This window comes from Aythya ferina (assembly GCF_964211825.1).
Source record: "Aythya ferina genome assembly, chromosome: 3".
Lineage (NCBI taxonomy): Eukaryota > Metazoa > Chordata > Aves > Anseriformes > Anatidae > Aythya > Aythya ferina.
In genome coordinates, this window is record NC_140298.1 from 66,914,041 (window position 1) to 66,938,148 (window position 24,108).

Here is a 24,108-nt window from a genome sequence, read left to right on the forward strand (position 1 = left end):
CAACTTTACACTGGTACAATTCCAGTGACAAAGTCACTTCTGAGTTACACTTTGATGAAGGAAGTGAAATCAGGCCTAGCTATAGTGACCAATAAAATTGGCACATAGATAATACATTTTTTCAAAAACTTGACTTCGGTATATTTTCAATGTGTTTGACATCTTGTTCTGCCATCCTTACTTCCATGTTTATGCACCTCCAGAGACGCTTCTGGAAGTTCCCACTGATAGGGATGTAGAGAAATGGATTAATGTTGCTGCTGACATAGCTGAGGCAGATGGAGATGTAGTAGCTCACGTAGAAGGTTAGAGTTGGGTGAGAAACCTGAAGATTCACAAGCTGGATCACATGGAATGGGGCAGCGCTTACCACAAACATAATGACCAGAGCGAGCACCATCTTCATGACTCTTTGTTTGGGGATACTGATGTTGTAACTGCAAAATAAAACGATGCTAAGCATGGAAATTCAAAGTGAGAAAATGATGTCATGGATTGAACATACTGATGAATGGCAGTTATTTGAGACCAAAATCACCTGCAGTGCAAGCAAAGATCAGTTCTCAAAGACTTTTGTTGTTGTTGTTTGTTTGTTTATTTGCTCATTATTTTTTCTAAGGCTGAATTTGATGCTATGCCACACAAATACAGCAGAATTGTTTATGTATAATTGATGAAACACTGACAATTACTTCATTTAAAATGTTTGCCTGTTTTCAACATGAAAACTGTACAGTTTTGCAACATTTTTCAAAACTTGGCTATTAGGAGCTTAAGGAGATGGAGAAGAGAAGCAAACAATACCCCTGCCTGAGGGATTAAAAACCACACTAAAATGTAAATGAATTACCTTTTTCATGGGAAATTGGTAAAGCTGAGATCCAAAACACTTAGTCCCAGAAACAAAACTTGCTGACGAGGAGCCTGGAAACTGTATTTCAGCTTTTTTTTATCTGTCATTTTTGTTGTGTTATCTAGGCTTCCTCAGGCATCCTGTGCCTCCTTGTGAAATGTGGTATGGTGGCTGCTACTAGACTTGGAAGCCATTTCTTCTCAGCATTTCTTGAGACCTTGTTGGGCAGATGCCCTCCTGCAGCCAGAAGTATAGGGTTGAGCCATGGCTTTGTGCTCTCCACAGATAAACTGAGGACTTCTGCCATAATTTTCTTTTCTAATTTTAATCAGTTTCCTTCAAGCTGGGTTATCTTGCTTCTTCCACTGAATCTCATCCCTTATAGGGAACATAATGCAGCATCAAGTCACATGGAAAGTCACATGGTGCGGTGCCCACATGCCATTTTAGGGCTATTCCTTTTAGCCCGTTACAGGCTAGAAACCTACAAAACCTTTACAGCCTGCGCAGAGAATCTGAAATAGGAAGAACAATGAATAGCACTTCACCTTTCTGCTTTCTTGTTCTGCTGATACATATCCCATGTATAACATAAAATTAGAATGTAGCAAATAAAGTGGCAAAGGAAAAAAGAAAGTTGTTATAGTAAGATGAAGTGTATACCTGTAAAAGAAAATGAAAAGAGAAAGAACAATGTGATTACATGAAGAAAATTTCATAAATGTAAAGAAATAAAATTACGTTTTTCATAAAGTGATCTCTGTTTTGTGATTCATTATTAGAGATACATGGAACCTGTTTTTAGGTAGTAGCAGTTATTCAGAACTGTAAGCACATTTAGGAATAAAATCTATGCCCAGCAGTTTGAGAAATACTGTTAACTACAACAAGGCAACCACAAATTATACACCTTAGCTTTCCAAATTCTGCATGTGTGTGCTTTTTTTTCAGCACCTGTAATGAAAATTATTGCAAAATTCCATGCAAGACACAACCTTCTTAGTCCCCTGTGTGGTGGTTTTACCATGCTGGGCAGCTAAACCCCACAACCGCTCTCTCACTCCCCCTCCTTTAGATGAGAAGGGGGAGAAGTAAAGCAAAGAACAACTCACGGGTTGAGATAAGGATAATTTAATTAAAAGGAAATAATTATAATAATTAAATAAAGACTACCATGAACTAAACAATTTAACTAAGGGGAAATAAAAGGGAAAGGGGAAAAAGGGAGGAAAACAAACAAACAAAATAAATGAAAGCTATATAGAAGTTCAGAGGAAAGAAATTACTCTCTACTTCCCACAAATGAGCGATGATTGACCACGTCTTTGAAGCAAGGCCTCAACGCACGCAGCCAGTGTTCGAGAGGAGGACCGATGTCTTCTCAACGAGAGCCCACCCCTCCCCTCTTCTTCCTGTTTCCACCTTTTATTGCTGAGTGTGACACCACATGGTATGGAATATCCCTTTGATTGGTTTAGGTCAGCTGCCCTAGTGATGTTTCTCTCCTCACTTTTTGCCCACCCCCTAGGAGGGTTAGAGAAAGGCCCAATGCTGTGCCACTGCTGCTCAGCAGTAGACACAACACTGGTGTGATAACACTGCTGTTCCAGCTACAAGTACAGAGTATGGCACCGTATGGGCTGCTGCCGGGAAAGTTAACATTCCAGCCAGACCCAGTACACCCTGGTATTTTGCTAGCCTGATAGTAAACCAGTGGTGATGTAGCACTAATTGTTTTCAACCATTCTTGCATCGATCTACAGCATCTTTCCTATTTTTTTTTCCAGTCATTTTATTAAAATTTAAGATATTCTGATTCTATTTCTGCTTTATAAACTGGAGAATTTCCATTAAAGAAGGAAATTATATCTTTTTGTTTTAATATGGTCCTGACAAGTGCACATAGTTTTTTTTTTTTTTTTTTTTTTTTTTTTTTTTCTTGTCACTTTACAGATTGACAGCTTAATAACTTGTTAAACTTTCTGGATATTGAATTTAAGTTCAATGTTTTTTAATCCACCAGAGACTCTTTTAACTCATCTTTATACTTTTCTGTGTTAAAACTTCTGAAGCAGAATTAAACAAACCTCTGACAATTGGTCATGCCATCCGAGAGAGGATGGACTAGGCTGAATTCCCCAAATTCTTTCATCCCTGTTTTCCTTTGATTTTATCTGATTTCTTCAGGCCATTGGGGGTCTCATGTCCTTCACAAGTTCTTGAAAATAATCGCTTATATTTCAGTGTTTTTACTGATACCTTAAATCTTCACCAGTGAATTGCATCAAGCTTTCCTGACAGTAAAATATTTTACCTTCTGTACTGCTACATATTTTCTCCCTATTTTTCTGGTGTTCCAAAGTTAGAATTCATTCCATTAAAAATCCAGGACTGGGGGAGGGGGAGAAGAAAGAAAGAGCTGGAACAAAAGAGGCTTGAACACTTTTTTTACTTCCCCCTCCCCCCCTGGGATTTGTCTACATTGGCTAGTAGTACAACTGAGTAGTGCAAATCTGCATATGGAGTGCAGTTTTTGGTGCTGAGGACCTAGCAAATTATACTCATGTCGGGGAGTTAAACTTTGGATTTTCACTAATTGGATCCTGTGGATTGAGGACTGAGTACACAACAGTGGTTGGAGTCCATACATCAAATTTCTGGATCTCTCTTTTCAGTTTGATTTCACCTGCAAAGAATAAAGATCGTGTGCTTTGAGACTGATGAAAAATATGACCACAAGTATGGTAATTAGATACAACTGGGAGACTCACCCCAAAAATACATTCCTGGTCCAAATGAACATGCTAATATAAAAATACCCAGTATCTCCCCAGATTTGCTTTCTGTTCCAAAAAGGCTTCTAAAATTGTCCTTTATGTCCCTTGCTAGCTTTCATTCAACAAGCTGGTTTGAATTCAACAAAAAACATGATTCTGCTTGGCCATGAGACACTGGAAAGTTTTGTATGCAATTTGAGGAATGTTTAAATTCTTCCATGATTTATCTTTCAAAAATGAAAGTCTGACAAGTAAGGAAGGGCAAAGAGATCCCATTTGTGAACAACAGTTACCCAGACACTGGAAGAAAGGATAAGGAGAGATCCTTCACAATTACTTTTGCTATATGGAGCTGTCTTGCTGACTATGTCTTGCCCTCATTGCATGGGGGATGCCTCTATACTACCAATAAAATCTGAGTTGTTATAATATGAATGACACTAGGATCAGCTTTGGCCTTTAATTCTATTCCATCTGTCCTTCTGTCCGTCCGTCTGTCCATCTATCCATCCATTCATCTACCCACCTCTCAGGGATATCAAAGACAAAATGGGTGGTATACTCAACAGCAACTGTTGAGCAACAGCAACAGTTGTCTCAGAATATTATATGGTCTATAATATGGTCTCAGAACCTTAAATGGCTTAACAGAAAACATCATCAGGTCAGATCAAAAGCACAACTCTCTAAACCATCTTTGAACTTTATTGCTTTTGAGTAGACCCATACGGGGAACACCAGAATAAGTGATGCTACCCATAAACAAAAGTTGACTCAAAATGTCTTTGATCTTGTTCGCAGGTGGGTTAGTCGGAATGGCTGGACAAGGGTGAGGTATCTGTAAAATCAAGTAACAGAGCAATATAATAGAAAAACAGTAAAATATTTAGGTTAATATTGTTGACCTCAAAACATAAATTCAGAGAATAACCATTGCAAGGGAAGGAAGCTGCATTTTTTTAAAGTTTTTGAGTACTACATTTCAGAATAGCATTTATTCAAGCAGTTCACTTAACATTCTACAAGTGTTGTTATAACTGATTATGCTCTTGATCACAACATTCTTTAATTAATATGATGAGAGTTTTTAATAAATTAAAATAGATCAGAATGTAGGAGATAATGTAAAAACTCATACAAGAAGCAAACAGAGACAAAATCCAAGATAAAGTTAGTTCTGGAAAAGGAATGGAGATAATTTAATACATGCAAGACATTTTCAAATACAATTATACTACTTTCTGATATATTTGAGCTGTTGGATTGCTCAAGTCTGTTACAGTAGTAATTTAAATATTTTCTACCTTTTTAAATAGTTGCCACCTAACTGAAGATCCAACTGGAAAACTTCTCTACCTTAAAAGTAACCTTCAGATAGTGGCAGCTTATGATACAAAACAAATTCAGCTTCTGTTTCACGACCTTCACATTTTGTAAAATGTTAGGGTGAACTTTAATATGTCAGATCAAAGTGGATATAGTGAGCAATTTTTGAGCTGAAAGCAGATTACTAAATGCAACAATTCAAAAGCCAAAATAAAGAAAGGAGACTTAAGGGGAGGGATGTATTATGACTAATATGACTGATGCACAGATTAACAACTTTTTTGGGAAACAATAGTGTCAGACCACTTTAGAATAAATTCAGCAGAAGTAAAGAAACATAACAATGTTTTTTTTTTTTTTCCCCTTTCTCTTTCTGTCTTTTGCAAATACAGAATCTGGGATGCTGGGTCTAGCTGTAGGCCTATCCAGAAGGTACTGGGTGCAGAGAGTATGCAACAGAGGCTGAAAATGTCCATTGCTCTGAGTCTTGGTACTGCTTTGTAGCTCTCAAGCTCATGGAACTCCACAAAGCAACAAGAAGGGAAGAAGTACAGGATTGTTCTGAAGTGTCTTTGAGGTGATATAATCACAGGAGACTCCCAGAACCCAGCACAAACTGACCTCATTTTGGTGCTGCATAGTTGATCTCCAATGGACACGGCTCTCGTCAGCTGGGTCTCACGGAGGAGACCCTACCAAAGAGCTGATTCTTGTCACATTGCTGCCAGCAATAAGATCAGTTATGGTCCCACCTGATATGTGATGAGAGGTGTACTCCTAATGGCATCTCTACCTACCACCACTCAGACCATGGGAGACTGGAGGCTGACATCTCAGCCCCATATCCCTGTTGCTGACCCCCTGCAACAGGGAAAGTGCAGGCAGAAGAACCCAATCTCTTCCAAGAGGAGTTGGTGGGTGGGTAAGGAACAAAAGCATCAAAGAGAAATGGGGGAGACACAATTTATGAAGAAAACTCATTTCATCCCATTATTGATTCATAAACCTTCAGTTAATAACAAGCAATGCAGCTAAATGAAAGAAAGCTCCTGGATGTCAAAGTTTTACACAAAAAAGGGGAGAGGAAGATTTGGGGCATTCTTTTTGGTAGAAAATATTTTATGATGAGCCTCTACAAAATGAATCAAAAATTTCATTATCTCCTTTTCAACTACATCACAAACGCATTTTTACATGCATAAGGCCAGAAGAGTTTTACATAGTGGTAATGAAACATGTGGGAGGTAGATAAACTCAGTTTCTTTTAAAAAGACTGAAAGGTCTGAATCATAGTCACAGAACTCTTTTGAAATGGATTTTTTCTGAAAGTAACTGAAAATGAGTGATTTACTAGCTGTTATAAGAAAGGCAAATGACCAAGAATCTAAACAATACTTGGAAATTGTTTTCTTATGATTGGCAATTCAGTTTCTCTACCAAATTTTATCCTTCATGGCAGAGTATTTAAATTTCCTACAAGATGCAAGCATGAATCTGAAAAATATTACAGGTAGTTTTTCATTGATTTTTAGTGCTTGTAGAACAGAATAAATTGACTGTCCGACAAACAAAACAGTCAAAGCTAGTGTAATAGCAATGTTATGGTGGTTTCAGGCGCTATGTAAGGAGGCACACTTGTTCTAAAGTGTTATTGTCTGCACATGGAATCGCACAGCACTCATTCTCAGCTCTTTAAGAAGATTAGGAAGGTACAACTTTCTTGCTGAAGACTTTTTTTTTCGGAATCTAATATTTTTGGTGTGTTCTGAAACAAATAAGTAGTAACACAGCAAATGAAAGACTATATCAATCAGTGAACTACTTATCTTATTTACAGATCGTGAAAAAAATCCAGAAAAAAAAAAATAAACACAATAAAAGCCTGCAAGAGACAGTCAATAACAGTTGAAACAATTAAACAATTGAACGAATAAAAGTCAGCATAACATCATTCCTTATTAAAAGTATTTCATGAAAGAAAAAGAGGTGTAAACCTCAGTTGCTTGGTATTATAGCTCTTGGGCCAATGAAGGTTAAGAATTACTGCATAAGGTTAAGAAAGATTCATATGTCTTGTGATAAGAATTTATTTTCACTCTTGGTTGAGTATGAAATATAGTTTTTTTTTTTTCTTTTTTCTTTTTTTTTTCATTATTCAAATCGTGCAATAACCAAGTTCTTTTCAGTAAATAAGTTTAAAGTAATGACCATTATAGTTAGAATCAGCAAAAGGCATTTCTACTGTATGGCATCTTAAAAAACTACGTCTAACATCATGCTGTTATTATGTCATGATGGTAATAAAGAACAGCTTGGTTTTACTGTAGTTCTGTAACAACAGAAAAAAAAAAAAACAAAAACAAACAAAAACAAACAAACAAACAAACACCCACAACACCCACAAAGAACAACAAAATCACCACCACCAAAAAAAACAACCTACCTACAAGATACTAAGAAAGAACTTCTCAGAAATCCTCTGTATCAGCAATGTACGAACTGATTTGTATCATTCTTGGCACACCAACTCTCCTGTTTCACTGGCTGCCTCATAGAAATAGCTTCTGACACTGATACTGCTTACAGGATCAGTGTAATCGAGGGTAATTTACAGACTTATAAGGTTTTTAAAACTTATGATTAGTCCTGCTTTGCACAAAATTTGACCTCTTAGTCTCCACATAAGCATGGTGTACTATGTATGCTTTGAGCTTGCTTTCATTTTTCAAGAGCAGCAAACAGCATCTCCAGGCAAAATAAGGGAAGAATACAACCCTTTTGTAAAAATCAGCAGTGGAGATATTTCCAGATATCAATAATGAAGAAAGTTCCAGTGCATAATACAAAAGCCATTAGTGAATAAACTATGAATTAAAAGTATTTATGAGAAAATAAAAGTATGTAGGATGGAGATAGGACATATGGGGTTTCAAGCACAGAGAAGTGACATTACTAGCTGATGTGGAGTAAGAATTACAGCTAACCAGGCCCCCTCTTCCCAATAGCTGCATGAAGGGTGACAGGACACCATATTACAACCCATCAATCGCCTCTGAGATGTGCCTACTACTTGCCATTCATGGGAGACTGAACTTCAGCTGGTGTGTTCAGCTGGATGATACAAAAGTTCCTTAATGCCTTCATATCTTTTTCCTTCTTAGCAGGAAGGTTTCAGTGAGGTTTCCATTCTGTTTCACTCTACTTAAACTCACAATGTACCTAACCACAAAAATATTGGTTATTTGTTCTTTCATTAAGAACTGTGTATTGCACAAAGATTTTTGAGGTAGGTGAACAAACATACATCAGTATTTATTAGCAGGTTCTGTAGATGATGACATATAGTTAATTTTAGGGATGATAAAAATTAAAGGAGAGAGGGTAGAAAGGGAAAACTTTGGCCAGTGGGAAAATGGGAAGAGATACAATGGGGGGTCTCCAGACAAATATCCGTCTTGGGTATCTTCTCCAGTGCAGTGGGTGGTTCTCCTCATAATACTTTTTCCACAGTATCAATATAGTTTTTATCAGGACCCACTTTTCACAAGTTGTTTCTGTCTATGATGCTGTTGGTGCTGCTGGGAGCATGCTCTGCTGAGATTGCATGCTGCCTTGCTGTTAAGCTTGGGGCATGCATATTTTTGGGTCCACTAATATCAACCAGAAGTTTTGACCATGGGGTAGGAAAAGGGGGGGGGAAGAAGGGAGGATTCTCACGCTGGTGGCCGTCGCTTCCCATGAGAACCCACTATAACAATGCCGTTGGGTTTGCAGGTGCATGGCCGGGAGGATAACTCCAAGATCCCCAGCGTGGGAACAAGGGAAAGGGCTGCCCCAGAGACTCTGGGAAAGGCTGCCGCAGCAGCTTGGATGACTGGGCGCAGAGCTGCCAGTGGAAAACTGGCTACAGAGTTTCAGAGAGGGCTGTTAGCAATGCAAAAGGCCGCTGCGCTTAAGGCACCGTGTGACATGTGGCTTAATAGAAGGTATTGCCTTTACTCAAAGGATCAGGGCACAGTGCAGCGCAGAACATGCCAGCAGTGAATGCATCTCATGTTGATCAATGTGGCTGCAGTCTAGTAGTTCAACTAACAAAGTTAGTAAGAAAACTAACTGCATTTGGGTCATTGAAGACCAATAAGGGAAAGAAATGGCATATGGAAAGGAACCCTCTTGGCCTGGGATATGTGCTGAATCCATGTCTTCAGGTTTGAGAGGTACTTGCCACTGCCTATGTGTCTGTTGGCTCCGGTTCCTTATGTTGGGTGGACATCATCTTCCTGGGTTTACAGTTGGGTTTTCATAGGATTCTCACAAACGTAAAAGGCAGGTGAGGGTACTAAAATCTGGCGTGTATTATACTTGTATTTCCCTACATGTTGTAAGATGACTTTTCATATTTTCTGGATCAATTATTTTGCTCTACATTTTAACATACCAATATATGACTATAAAGAGATAGTCTTTCCCTGGGTTTCTGATTCTTATCATTAGTATTCATCAGAGCAAAAGAAAAAAAATGTTTTTTAATGACCTTGAAAATGAAAAGAAAATAATTAGACAGAATGGAATGAAAACACCACCACAAATTCAAGGGTAAAGGTAAATATAAGGGTAAATGTAAATGATTCTTTTTCTTGATAGAACTCAGACTTTTTCCAGTCTGTCAGTATTCTGATTCATGCAGAGAAATATCATAGCCTTCCACAAACAATAAGAAATAAATATCACCCCAAACACAAGCAGCTTTTGTCTTTTTTTTTTTTTTTTTTTTTTTTTTTTTTTTTTTTTTTCTTTTCGGTAGATTTCTTATTGGCTGCTTCAGTTTAGAAGTAATTCTCAATCTTGCCTATTGTCTGATGATATAAAATCAATTTGTGAAATAAAAAGTGAAAAGTGCATTTGGGAAAAAATGCTGTTTTGAAAATAAGGGTAATTTCTGCCTCAAACAGACAGTGGAGTTTAAAGGCACACGTGGCCCTCATCTGCCAAAGTAATTATCAGTAATAATCATGTCTTTTGTTCAGAATAGTCTGAAGAGCACTCACCTGAAACAAACAATAACAGGAGTGTCTGGGCTGTGTCTCTGATGCAGTGATGGACAAGGAGGCAGTGATGGAGCTTGCAGAGCTCCAGAAAGGTGCAGGGCACCAGGTACATGGTACCTGTTACCAATGACTGTTACTGAATTCTTTTTGCCTTTCTGCCAAGCTTGCTGTTACAATGCTGCTTGGAGGAAGGTCTATGAAATCAACCATCACCAAAGGTACATGGTATGATCATGAAACCCAAGATGACAGTCTGAAAGAGAAAATATTTTGTGGGACCATATGGTTCTAGTTAATGTAGCTAGCTCCACATCATCTTGTCTGATTTCTAGCAAGTCCATAAGCATGTGGTCATACTAATGTCATGCACATACAACAACAAGAAGGGAAACCTATCCAAGAGCTTAGATTTTTCCTCACTTCTTTTCTCCCTGCCTCTGGATATCTTAACCTATTACATGTGACATCCCATGGTCTAACATTATTATGTATTGCCACAGTATCGTATATTATTGTTGTTAATATAACTAATTAACATCGATAATCCAATTAATGCTAATCATGCATTATATGCATTGGTTTAAAATATTTGGACTGCTCCAAGAGGCAGCAAAGTGTACCACACTCAAAGGCAAATGACAGTCTTCCCAGAAGATGCAGCGAATGTCTTTTTCTTCCGGCTGGGGTGTTTATGGCTGCCTGTGAAGTAAAGCAAGGAGCAAAGGAGAAATGAGTGTGAAGACTGAAAAAATGGATTAGTCCATGGCAAATCAAGTGGTTCTGGTTTTAAATATCTGAAAGCCCACGACTTTCATAGAGATATAACCCACCCTACCAGTAATACTGCCTTGGTAAATATTAGAGCAATATTACAGCAATGGGCAAATCAGGAACATATTTTCTCATGCCTGCTGCTGCAAAGACTGGCAACACCTGCCTGCCTCTTCTCAGCTGTCACAGAGCTACTTACTCCAGATTTATCTTCCCAGCCTCACCTCTCCATTTATACATCTGAAACCTTAAGAGAATTGGCTAAATAAATATTTATGCAGCTATCTAAACTGACTGATTCCCTATGTAACTCTTCAACTCCAGGCATCTTTGCTCAGGGAACATTTCCCATGCACAGAGACACTTCACAAGTAGGATATTCACAAAAAAAGAGTATTTATTGTCTATTAAAATAGCCAACAGACAACCAGGACTACTGATCTCCTAGGCTAAGTGTTAATGCTCTCATTAACAGTGAAGGGGCATCTTCAGACTGTTTTTTTTTTTTTTTTTTTTTTTTTTTTAGTATTTGATACCTCTTCATGCCAGTGTTTCTCTTCTTGAACCTTTGAGATGCCAACTGTTTTCACCTCAACAATCTTATCTCTGGATGCACTTTTACCTTTCTTAGCATGCATAGTTCTAATCTAGCTATTTTCTCACAGCTTAGCGTGTTTTCCCAGGAGACTGAACTAAGTCTCAGCTGTGTCTGTATTCATCTGTGCTATACCTAAAGCAGGCTTGGGATTACAGACAAGTGAACCCCTACCAAGAGGTTTACACCTTTTCTTATAACCCAAGTTTGCAGAACTAGTCAGAAGGAAGTGCAGCCTGTACGAAGGGAGCCAAGCAGGGGCATTTTGCTGTTACATGCTCCACTGGATTCATGATACAGGAAATGAGATATGCTTCACAGACTCCTGCCAGACAAAGAAAATCTAGGGTGGGTTTTATCAGCTATGTCTTGTGGGCCATGCAAGAATAAGGAATGATGTGACTTCTGAAATTGCATTAGTTATTTTGGAGATTTAAGGCTTGGCTCTTTTTTTTTTTTTTTTTTCGAAACGACATAGGTAAAAAATTCCTTTGCTAGTTTAAAGACACTAACATTACTAATTGTAATTTAAATCCCTTTTGAATGAATATCAAATGGCTTTCTTGGAATGTTCCAGTTAACAACTTCAGTATAGGACATCACGTTGGACCGTGTTTTCACCCATCCCTCCTCTCTCACTAGACTTCAACATAAATCAATATTTGGAAAATAAGAAATGCTGCCTGCAGTGTACACAAGCCTGATTTCTCTTAGGCCATATTTGTATCATGATATTAGGAAGATTTTCTCTTGGTCTACATGACAGTAAATTACATTGGGATTGTTATCTACACGTGCCTACATGTGTCCTCATGCAAAGAAGATGTGAGTTGCTTCTCAGGAATTTCTCTCTTAGCAGATAGACAAATGTTCTCATAACAAGGTTTTATTCAGGTTTAATTTACGTGATGTTTGCCTATGACGTAAACATGAATCTCTATTAAAAATGCATTTGATATTTATTTTGGAAACTTTCTCATAAATTTTAATATACATGCAAAACTTGCATAGTTTTTACAATTATCCTTTGTGTGTTTTTCTTTTTTTTTTTTTCTTTTTTTTTTTTTTTTTTTCCATATCAAAGCGAGTAATCAAAAGCAAATTTTACCCATTGCACCCCTTATAAAATGACGCTTAAAGCTCCATGGAGAGAACAGCTGTTTTTGCCACTTCTTAAGATCTTAAAAAGAAATTCGATTTTCAACAGGAAATGCTGAAATAGTAAAGTCTCTGTTGGATGAGTGCGTGACATCGTTCTCTCGTGTTATGAAGATGAGGATTTTGGGGAATAAAAACATTATCCAGCAATATGACAGATATTAATTTGCATGTGGTAGCCATTTTATTCAGCTCAAGCTTCTTTTGGAAGTGCCTTCCCAGTTCTGACCCACTTCTGTCTTACTTGAGAAGTACTTTAATTTTTGAGAAATGTGAAAAAGAACGTGAAGCTGTCTTATGATGCATTAGCTATAGCATTATTAAGGCATAATCACATTTCTTGCTTTTATTGTGAATTTGTGATGATTTTACTGTCAAACAAAATCTGATAAACTCTGCTGATTTTTTACAAAACAGATGGTTTAATCTTTTCACCTAATAACAGCTTCCAGGTGGATTCAGAGGTGATTTTATCAAGCACTAAACCATTTGGGAGCTAGTTATCTGAAAACCCTTTGTCTCTCGCAGTACTGTCATAATGGGTATTAATGGGTCATAATGGCCAGTGATTGGGAGAGAAATAATTTGAAGAGCCTTCCCTAAGCAAATATTATTGAGATGGAAAAACTTGCTCAAAATAGCACAGGCTTACACTCAGTATTTACAGGAATATGGGGAAAAAATGTCCATTTTTAAGAGCTGGGTTTTATTTGGTACATAAACTAACTTTTATACTGTGTTTTGATATTTTGCCTTTTCTCAGTAGGAGACCATGTCTTTTCCCTGTCTTAATACTTACCTGTCCTTTGCATAAAGATTTTTTTTTTTTTTCTCCAAACAGAATGACTAGAGTTACTATTATGTGCAAATTCTTTAGAAACATAAGAAAAGGCTGTCTTCTATCACATTACTCACATGCAAATACAAAACAGAGTTTCTGAAATGCACTTCAAAGGAAATTATAATTTCTTGCCTTTTTTTTAACTGCAAGTTAACCAAATAATATTTCTGATATTGTTCGTTAGTTTAGCTTCTGTATAATAGCCACATATTATCAATTTCAAAATTATTTTTAACTTTCAAATTTCTACCTTCTGCTCTCTGTCTTACAATATTGTTTCTCCCTCTCTCTAGTGACTACATTGTAGTGACTACATTCCATTTCCATGTAAGCATTCTGTCTTATATGTTGCTGGTTCAATAGCAACCATCCTTCCCATTTATCCTGGCTCGCAAGTCAAAAGTTGTCTATTGAATGTCATCTTAAATGATTGACTAGTGTCTTGTGCTATGAAGGGAAGATTGTCTTCTTCATGCTCTCTCACATACAAATAACCTCTTTGGTCAAAAATAGACTTTACTTTCCTGATCCTGGCCATTTTTTGCTTAAGATCAAGACCACTGAGAAGCTGTTTTTGAAATCTGAAGTGATGAACAAAGCTAAAATTCTTGTTATACTCTTACTACATTTTAATAAAGATAACAGATACAATACATTTATGCAGGCTGCCTTGAAGCCATTTTTTTTAATCTTACACTGAAATGTTTGAAATAAATCTAGTTTCAGTGAAATCAAGCCATTACTAGAAGTTGGACATCTAAAGAGAATCCACAGAACAGTAAGAGTGGTACTGAGCAGGATCTTGCAAAACTTTGTGCATAGCATGGTGCTATAGCAAGAATTAAAATATTTATTCCACCTCCACAAATGCCAAAAAAGGAAACATGCAATTAAAAAAAATGTTAACCATGACCGGCATTACTTCTCTTTCTCAAATTACTACAGATTTGCATAAACACAGGTATTATTGTCCTTGAATGAAAGGTATAGACTGAAAATCTGAAAGCACATACCTGTCCAAACTCATTGCAGTCATAATGGCACTGCATGTAAGCTGGTTGCATGTGTCCAGGGAGGTAATGATGGTACAAAGAAGGCTGCCAAACACCCACTCGCCTCCATGTGTCCATTGGTGAATGAGGAAGGCCATGCCAATTATATGAACTAACTCTGCTATAGCCAGATTGCAGATGCAGATATCTGTTTTTTTTTTTTTTTTTTTTTTTTTTTTTTTTTTTTTTTCTCAGTTTTCTGCTTAGTTCTGCAATAAATTGGGGGACATGAAGACGATTCCTTGACATAGTTACCATATTGTTTCCCAAGTATGCTGTTGATATAATGGACCTTAAAACTGATCTGAACATAGGTGAGTACACTGCTGGAAAAAGTATTTTAAAGTCAGGGGACATCTGTCATACCAAAGATATTTCATAATAAACATTTTAGGCTTAAAATACATATATATATATAATATGTAGATTGTTCATAGCTTTGGTTTCCAGTGAAGTTTAAAGGGCTATTTAATTTATTAACAGTAATCCCTTTTCTCCTTTTCTCCTTTCAAAATTATAAAGAGTTCAAAAGAAAGAAAGGTTTTATGGAGATAGAAACTAACATAAATAGGAAGAAAGAGCAGGTGATCTGTAAATGTAGTTAATCCAGGGTTGAATCACTAAAAAATGCAGGCAGAACATTGTTGAGTGCTTGAGGTAAAATGGTACTGCTAAAAGAGGAAGGGTCCTCCAAGAAAAGAATAATATGCAGTCAAATATTTAAGGACAGTCTCATAAAGTTTACACCTACATAAGGAACACAATTGAATTAAAACTGTATGCACAGTCTTCACCTAAGTACTGAGTCTATTTTTACCAGTTTCATAATGTATTTATTATACAGTTTTTGTGTGAAATATGTGCTTTCCTAGATTTATTTCCCAAACTCTAATCTCTATCTTAATATACATTCAAATTTAGGCTTAAAGGAATGTTACACAGGCAGTTAAAAGAGCTCCTGACTTTAAATTACCGTATTTTATACAAATCAAGGGAAGAGACATAAAGCATTTTTTCAAAGCATCAATATTTATAAAATATTTTTATTCACAGAACTTTATGTAAAATGTCCTTACTCACAGTGTCCATATAGGAATGCTATGGATTCCTATGTAGATTCATACAGGAATCACCTTATCTAACTTCATTTACATATTAGATATCTACATGTAGCATAAGTTATTTGCCTGGAGTCCCTCTCAGTATCTCTAATCCATTTGCTATTTTTTGTTTGCTTGTTTTTCAACCTGTTCCAAAGTACCAGTTTGCTTGTCACTTTCACTGAAAGACACAGAAGGATCTGCAGCCGGGAGAACTCCTCCTGGCTGCCCACATACTGCATTCTCTATGACCATCATTTCCTAAAAGGAACCATGTGAGAAGAGTTCATCGTTTCATATTTTTTATGTTACCTTCATTGCATGTTATAAACTCTGAAATAACTACATTTCCAAAGACAGAAATTTAAGCAAGAGGGAAGGAGCCAGACAAAAGTATTTATTTCTAACCTTTTAAATAAATTATAAAGCATGATTCACTGCCATCTGGTTATGATGCTGAAACCAAAGCCAGACATCTATAAAGTATATCTGTTGGCACTGACGACTAGAACTTGTGGAGAGAATGACGCATATGTGATCTTTTTCCTCTAATGCCTACAGCTTTTTGAAAATTGAAGGATGTAAAATCTCCAGGAAAAGCAAAGCCCCAAACTGTGTTTCCTGTAAGACATCAAATGGTACCATTATGTTCAAACACATAATTTTCAGAGCATCTGAAAACTGCATGAACATGCCATTTAATTCACATTAATAGGGTAAATCATACAAAATGAGAAAAAACTTTTGAACTCTAAACAACAACTTCAAATTCCATGCTCTCAGACTTTATGTTAAATTTAATCAACAAAGAATATTTGGTGCACAGCTTAAAGCTACCAAACTTCTGCCAAAGGGGAGTACAAGGGATGGACATGGGAGATGTTTTTGAATACACATTAAATTTGGCTGAAATATTCCCTAGGTGTTTTGTGTTTAACTGAGACATCCAAATGGAACTGCCCAAGAGGTGAGATCACAACAGAGGGTGAGTAAAATTACCACCTCAGCAGTTCCATGGATAATGTGATGGGAAATGTTGCAATACCCACTCTTCCATGCTTTACACTGAGGTTTGGAAAACTATTCCTGGATAGGGCATAGGGCTTTCTTACAGATTTTTCTATAGTTCCCTGTACAGCCATAGACATTTTGTAGAAGCCACGATATTTAAATGGTAACCCATGCAGTAAACTTTATAACATCAAATCATTTTGGCTACATTTTGTACTTTAGAACAGCTTTACATTTTATTAAGGCAGGGGTGCTTGTGTTCTGCCAAAAATAGTCCCTTTACAAAAACAAAACAAAACAAAACCAACAAACAGACAAAAAATCAACCAGTCATATAATAGCTATAGCCTCAGTTTCAAATTTTTCATTCTTTCAGTAATTTCTTCTGTCTTACCACAAACTTGAAAGCTTTTCATCAGTTTCTCAAGCCATATTAACTGGACAATTTTTTTTTTCCACCCAAGGAAGAATAATTTGCATCTCTGAAACATCCAAGTATCTACCTATAAAAAATGTACAAAACCACAGCTGCTGTTCAGAAAAATCTGTGAATATGTCAAATCTGTAGCTAGTCCTATTCTCTCTTTAATTCTTCTTCTACAGATTAAACTAATTAAAAATAGATTTGAATGATCCCAATCAAATACAAAAAGAAATGTTGAGCAGACACAACACTCTGATAATCTGTGCGCTGGCTGTGACTCCAGCCACAACTTTGAAGAACATAATAAGTGCATTATATGTTGTCATCAGTCATTATTTATCCCCTCCAACTTCATTATGTATTGTCATCAATATTTATTTATCTCCTCCTGGACACAGATTCTTCACTAACTAGAAGCTTAAGTGTTAATTTACAAGTGATCTTCCAGGTCAAAGACAAGATGGTTTACAAATATCACACATCTACAAACACAAACAAATACCCTTTCTTCAAACAGGAAGAGCGAACATGTCGTGCTACAACAGCAGGTAGCACCAGCTGTAAGGTCATTCTTCTGTCCTCCCTACACTAAAAAATCTGAATGTTTCCATCTAACCAGCTCGAGCTGGAAGTGTTTTTGAGTTTCCAGCAGTGAGGTCAATCACTTCCCTTGTGCTTTCAAGCTTGGAGACCCTTGGGCCCTGAAAACAGCAGGTCCAAAAGTAGCAGCTTTTATAGCACTATGAGTGCTGCAGAGAAACAGTACTTAGGGGGTAACTTTTCCTATCTAAGACAGGTATATGTCTGTCTAAGGTATATGACAAAGATGGTATGAATAACCCTCTCTCCATGGAGACCCAGATGACTGGCTTGGTCAGTCAAAGTTATGCTGAAAAAAAATCATTGACACTGAACAGTTGCATAAGGCCTATAAAATTTTTGTAAGACTGAATCTTACCCTGTATCCATTATAAAAAACTGTACACAGAAATGACAGCCTTTCTATTCTACATGTTTGACTCCATGCCTTCTCTCATTCAACCATACCTGACAACAAATAGTTCCAAGTAATTCAACTATCTAATCTGTTGTATCAAAGATTAACAATAGCTATATGTTTTTCCAAGATTTTTAGTCCAAAAATATATTACTGCTTAACTGAATCTCATAGTCAAGCCAGATAACATCACTTAAAGACGTTTATGAATTACTGTGCCAGTGTCATCATGGGAAGTCCCATATTTCTAGCATTACTTTTAAAAATATGTATATTTTTTTTCCGAAACAAATAGAATCACAAAAATTAGAGTAAATTGTCAGCATAGTGTTTCATTACAGAAACTCTTAGCTTTTCTATCTCAGCTAGGCAAAAGAACAGAGCATGTGGGGCATGTTGTAGGGCGCTGAGTACATTGTTTAACTTTTTTTTTTTTTTTTTCCTGATTTAGGAAAACTAAGAACCTAAGATTGGAAGAGATAACCCTTGTCACAGCACAGAGTTATCCACTGTTGCAGGCAAACAAATTGTAACAGACCCTCTCATAACAAAGTAGTTTCATTGTAGAAATGATGTTTTTAACTTCCACTAATCCTATTGAAGGCAGTCACAAGACAACACTGCTCTGGAGAGTAGAAATTGCCTTCCAGTTATCAGTCTGCACAATAGCCCTTCTACCAGTCTTGGCCTTCAGTTTAAAGCCTTTTGGTGTATTTGGTCCTGATTTACAGAGAACAAGCATACACCTCTGAGACTTATTTTTATTTTTAAAACAAACTTAGCTGAATTTTCTTAATTCTTGTTCCTTCTGGTTCTAGCAATTGTTCTTTTCTGTTCTTTTCCAGACTAGGCTTCTCTTTCCTGGAAACAGCTGGTGAGAATTGTATTTCAGGCCTTGTTGTGAGCCTGAAGAATGGCATTAGCAGCTCCCTTTTCCCTCCGGAAAGGCAGAGCCTTTATATTACATACATTACATCTGTGTGTGCCTCTCATGCAGCTTTAGCCTACTGACAGCCCACAGCAATCCCAGGAGTTTTTCATCTGTTGTTTTCCAACTGACAGCAGTGCTTCCTACTTATTTTAAAAGAAAAATAAAATTCTGTGGCTTTGTGCTATTAAACATTGCAGTAGTTGTTTTGCTTTCATCCCTGTTTTATTCTTTATCTAATTCTTTCTTTATGACAGTCTTAAACTCCATAACATCAGCCAAATTTCCAGAGTATGACATTAGAAATACCGTTGACACAACCATATACTTTACTCCAGATCTCTGAGGGAAGATAAGAAATCTGACTGGCCCTACAATCAGTCCCTGAAAGTTCCAAGTTATTTCCCCTGAAAATCTTTTCTGAAAACTTGTTTCTTATTAACATCTTGAAGTACCATCCATACATTAACTATTTTTTTTTCTCATCTTGTAATTCTTGAACTGCTTGGATTTTTCGTTAGCCAAATCAATATTTTTCAGCATGATAATATATAACATCTGATAACAAAATCTCTGATCTGAGTAGATTAGTCATGCTGTAGCACTTTCATAAGTTTTCTGGTCATTACTTTACTTCCAGTGGTGAGTACAACTCCAACTGAAGACTCAGAATGCAAGTAATAAGTGCTGTAAGACTTATTTGCAATCTCTATTTCAGGAAATGTTATTTTAAGAAATGGTATTAGATATCTTATTAAAAATCAAGTTAATCTGAAAAGTTTTATTTATAGGTAATTCAAATTGTATTTGAATCCCTTTTTTCTTCTGCAAGAGACTATTTCTTCAAAATTTAAAGTTAGACTAATGTGGGTGATTGGGTTTGTCTGGATCCCATTCCACCCTCCAAACAAAACCATAGCTATTCTCCCAGCAGCTGGTCTGCCAAAGTCAGTAGATTTATATAAAACACTTGCTAGCAGAACTGCAGTTTGGGAGGCCAATATTTGTAGGTTGCTGGGATGAAGTTTATCATAGCCTACTGGCTGACACTGAACTCTTGCCGTGTTTTCTCCACCATTTTCTCTTTAATTTAATAGCAACATATCTCAACTCCCTCTATTATTCTCTAGGGATTAAATTAATTCACACATGGAGGGCCAGTCATTGAATTAATTTTTAAATTAGATATCAGTGCACAGGCATATATTACATGCAAGATTTGTTATGTCTTTTAGTTACTCTCTCACAGTAAATTGCAGATAATATCATTTTAATTCACACTTTAAAATGCTTGTCACTGGCTAGTGGACCTGCAAACTGGGGAGCTGAATTTCCAAAGTTCATTCTTTTTCACATACCTCCATCAGTAAAGCATTAGTTAGGCACTGGAATGGGTTGCTCAGGGAGGTGGTGGACTTACTGTCCCTGGGGGCTGTTTAAGGTAAGGTTGGATATGGTACTTAGGGACATGGTTTAGTGGGTAATATTGGTGGTGGGGGGATGGTTGGACCAGATGATCATGGAAGTCTTTTCCAGCCTTAATGATTCTATGATTTCTTACCGGTAAGTAAATAACTTGTTAACTAGAGAAAGAATTTAGCTTATTTCTCTCTTAGAAGTGCTGACTCTATAATGCTAAAAAACTTGAAATATATACATGAAAAAGTATGTTCAATAAAGAAAAAAGAGACATCTCTGAAGCAGAGTCATTGAGTAGAATCAAACCTGCATGATGGAAGGTGGGAATTTGACACAGTTATTTTTCAAACTGCAGTTGCATTTCAAATATATATTCATCTATAGAGTATGAGGTTTGTGGTTGTCCTTTTAACTGCTGGTAACTACCACATTAACTTTTTAATGCACTATTTTCAAATTCTTTTTCTATGTATAAATGTTCATGTCCATAAATTTGAATGCTTGCAATTTTATTGAGCAAATATGGTTTAAATTAATTTTTTTTAAGTCATTGTCTGTGTTTATTCCCTCTGTCTCTCATATTTGAATTTAAGTTAGACAAAGGCCTTTCACCAGGGGAAAATATCTTTGTTCTTTCTCAGTTTCCTTCCATTCTATTACTTTAAAGACTGTTTTTTAGAAACTCAATGATTTTTTTTTCTTCTCTATTCATTCATGCATTTTAAAAGTCATATTACGATTATGTCCATTTCAGACATACTGTTTCCATATTTGCTCTCTTCAGTGTTCAGATCATGAATTTAGTACTCTCAACTGCACCAACCATCAGATTTTTGGTAGTTTCAAGGGAAATTTACTAAAGCTCAGGGGCTGACAGACACCCAGTCCTAGGCTGGCCTTAGGAAATCTTTCCTTTAAAAACCTGTTATGTAAGGGTGGAGTCTATCTGTTGGAGTCCATCCCTTGCTGAGTGTAACATTTATTAGTTTATCCTCTCATATTTCTTTATGTTAATTTTTCATTGCAGATAATAGCCCCTTCTTCATGATTCATGCTTGTGGCTTTAGAGTCTGTGATTGTATGTGCCAGTTGGAAGACAGTTACTTATTATATACAAAAAATCTCCTCTTAATATTATGTGACCAGAAGATTTTTTTTTAGTAATATAAAGGATGTTTGGGTCAGATTTTATGACCCAAAAATCTTTAGCAACTTCAGCAACTTTATCTTCTCAGAATACATCAAAAATATTTTGAGGTATGAATTCTTGGCATGTGAGAATACTTGACTGGCACTAAGGCCCTTGTCTCCAGAAGCCAGATGCTGGAAAAAAGTATTATGTTCTAGGAAGCTGCAGTAAATGGGCAAAAGGTACATGGAGATCTTTCATTGAAATAATCTGAGGTAGAAGTACAGTTTTCAGTCTTAAAAAAAATTCTTTAAAAATTGTAGCTAGCACTGTAACCGAAGTTTAAAGTTTTGTCTATCTTTTTCTGGTGCCAGTAAGAAGATTGCTGTTAACTACAACAAAAGCCACAGAAGACATGCATTTCATTTTCCTTGAATGTTCTTGAAGTCAACCATGCACTTAAGTGTTTTCTTATAACAGAAAAGGCTAAGCAAGCCTATATTCCCTCCATCTGTTCTGTCTATAGTCAATTTATTTATTTGTTTATTTATTTTAAAATACATGTCTTTGCAGAGCAATTCACTCGATTAGTGTGGTCATTGTTTATTTTGTTCAGCAATAAATCATTTTACCAAATGTACTCAGTTCTATACCTTATTATTGTGTACACAATGAGGATATTTCCAGCTAAGCCTGCTGAACAGATAATCCCAATCAGAGAGGGAAGGACGTTTGTCTGCAGCACCCCAGGAGCTGGGAGGGGACATAGCCAGGACAGCTGGCCAGGATGGCCACAAGGATGTCCCACACCATGTGGCGCCATGCTCAGCAGTAACATATGGGGGAAAGGAGGAGGAAGGGGGGGCACTGGGGTGATGGCGTTTGTCTTCCCAAGGAACCATTCAATGGGATGAGCTCTGCTTTCCTGGACATCACTTAATAGTGAACTAATGCTTTGTTTTGCTTTGCTTGCACCTGAAGCTTTTACTTTATCTAGTAAAACATTCTTGCCTCAATCTATGAGTTACTGCACTTTTACCTTTTTGATTCCCTTCCCTGTCCCGCCTGGGGAGAGTGAGTGAGCAGCTGTGTGACATTTACCTGCCTGCTGAGGTTAAACCTCAACAGTAAGTTGAGTGAACAGTAAGAGTGAACTACAGTAAGTGAGGAAGAGATGCCATCCAAAGGGACTTGGACAGGCTTGAGAAGTGGGTCCATGTGAACCTAATGAGGTTCAACAAGTCTAAATGCAGGATGCTGCACCTGAGCTGGGGAAATCCCAGATGTTAGTACAGACTAGGAGAAGAACTTATTGAGACCAGCCCTGCTTAGAAGGACTTGGGTGTTCTGGTGGATCAAAGCTCAACATGAGTTGGCAGTGCGTGCTTGCATCCCAGAAGGTCAACTGCATCCTGGGATGCATTAAAAGAGGTGTGGCCAGCAGGTCGAGGGAGGTGACTGTCCCCCTCTACTCTGCCCTCGTGAAGCCCCACTTGGAGTACTGCGTCCAGGTCTGGAGCCCCCAGCACAAGAAGGATGTGGAGCTGTTAGAGTGGCACCAGAGGAAGGTCACAAAGATGATCAAGGGGCTGGAGTACCTCACCTACAAAGACAGGCTAAGAGAGCTGGGGCTGTTCAGCCTACAGAAGAGAAGGCACTGGGGTGACCTCATCACAGCATTTCAGTACTTAAAGGGGCCTTATGAAAAGGATGAAGGACTCTTTACTCAGAGAAATAATGATAGGAGTAAGGGGAATGGTTTTAAACTGAAAGAGGGGAGATTTAGATTAGAGGTGCTCTGTATCCATACTTCCTCTGACATGCTATTACCATGCAAAATCTGAGTCAGTAAGGAAAACAGCACACCTAAGTTCAACCGTAAAAGCAAAACCTATATGCTTAGCATTGTGAAGATAAGAACATTGTGAAGATAAGATAAATTTTATTATCATGGAAAGAAATTTTGTACAGTACAAAAGAAAACAAAACTTAAAAGAGAGCAAAGTAAATAGAAAGGAAGGAGCAGTTTTGGAAAAGTGAAAGAGCCCTTAACTGACAAGTCTAAAGACCATAATTCAAGAGCAGAAATTTGAAACTTATGCAAAATTGTTTAAAGCAGATACATATGAATTTGTGAAATCCAGAAATATGTCAGGTTTCTGAATCAGTCCAGAAAGCTGCACAAGGAAGCAAGTGAGGATTCTGATGATCTTTACTGCATTGTTTTCAAGATGAGATCTCTAAACTCTGACTTTACAATGGCTAAAAAATATCTTTTCTTTTTTTGTTGATGTGGCAACAAAGGTGGAGAAAAGTTAGCTGGTTATTTCTCAGAGTTTTTTTTTTTTCCAAGGAAATGACTATCATTTGCACTGAAATAAGCTATTCATCCTACTCTGATTAGACAGAATTTCATTATTTACTTCTGAAATATTGAAACACCTTCATTGCTTCTTTTCATATGCTTCCTCTGGCATTTGTGAAGATTTCATTGTTAAAGATTCTTAAAAAAAATCTGCCTATGAATTATTCAAATTAAGTATGATCTGAGCACTGTCAAGTATCTAATCTCCCACCTAAGTAAAACTGTTGTCTTGTATTATAAACCAATTTTAATGGGTATGGTAGGGCTCTGGTGATGTTGGGATGCTACTATGTTTGTCTTTCTTGCCCATGCTT

The 24,108-nt window shown here is 37.0% G+C and overlaps 1 protein-coding gene across 1 annotated transcript; it reads right to left on the reverse strand.

The window, feature by feature from the left end:
* Positions 1-121: 121 nt before the first annotated feature.
* MCHR2 (melanin concentrating hormone receptor 2) lies at positions 122-22,252 on the reverse strand (the record flags this gene model as incomplete). Its single annotated transcript, XM_084512165.1, is given in 7 exon segments — positions 122-437; positions 1,402-1,470; positions 1,472-1,516; positions 4,292-4,404; positions 4,408-4,468; positions 14,383-14,570; positions 22,064-22,252. Coding segments are annotated over 7 exon segments (981 nt in total).
* Between the last annotated feature and the right edge of the window lie 1,856 nt (positions 22,253-24,108).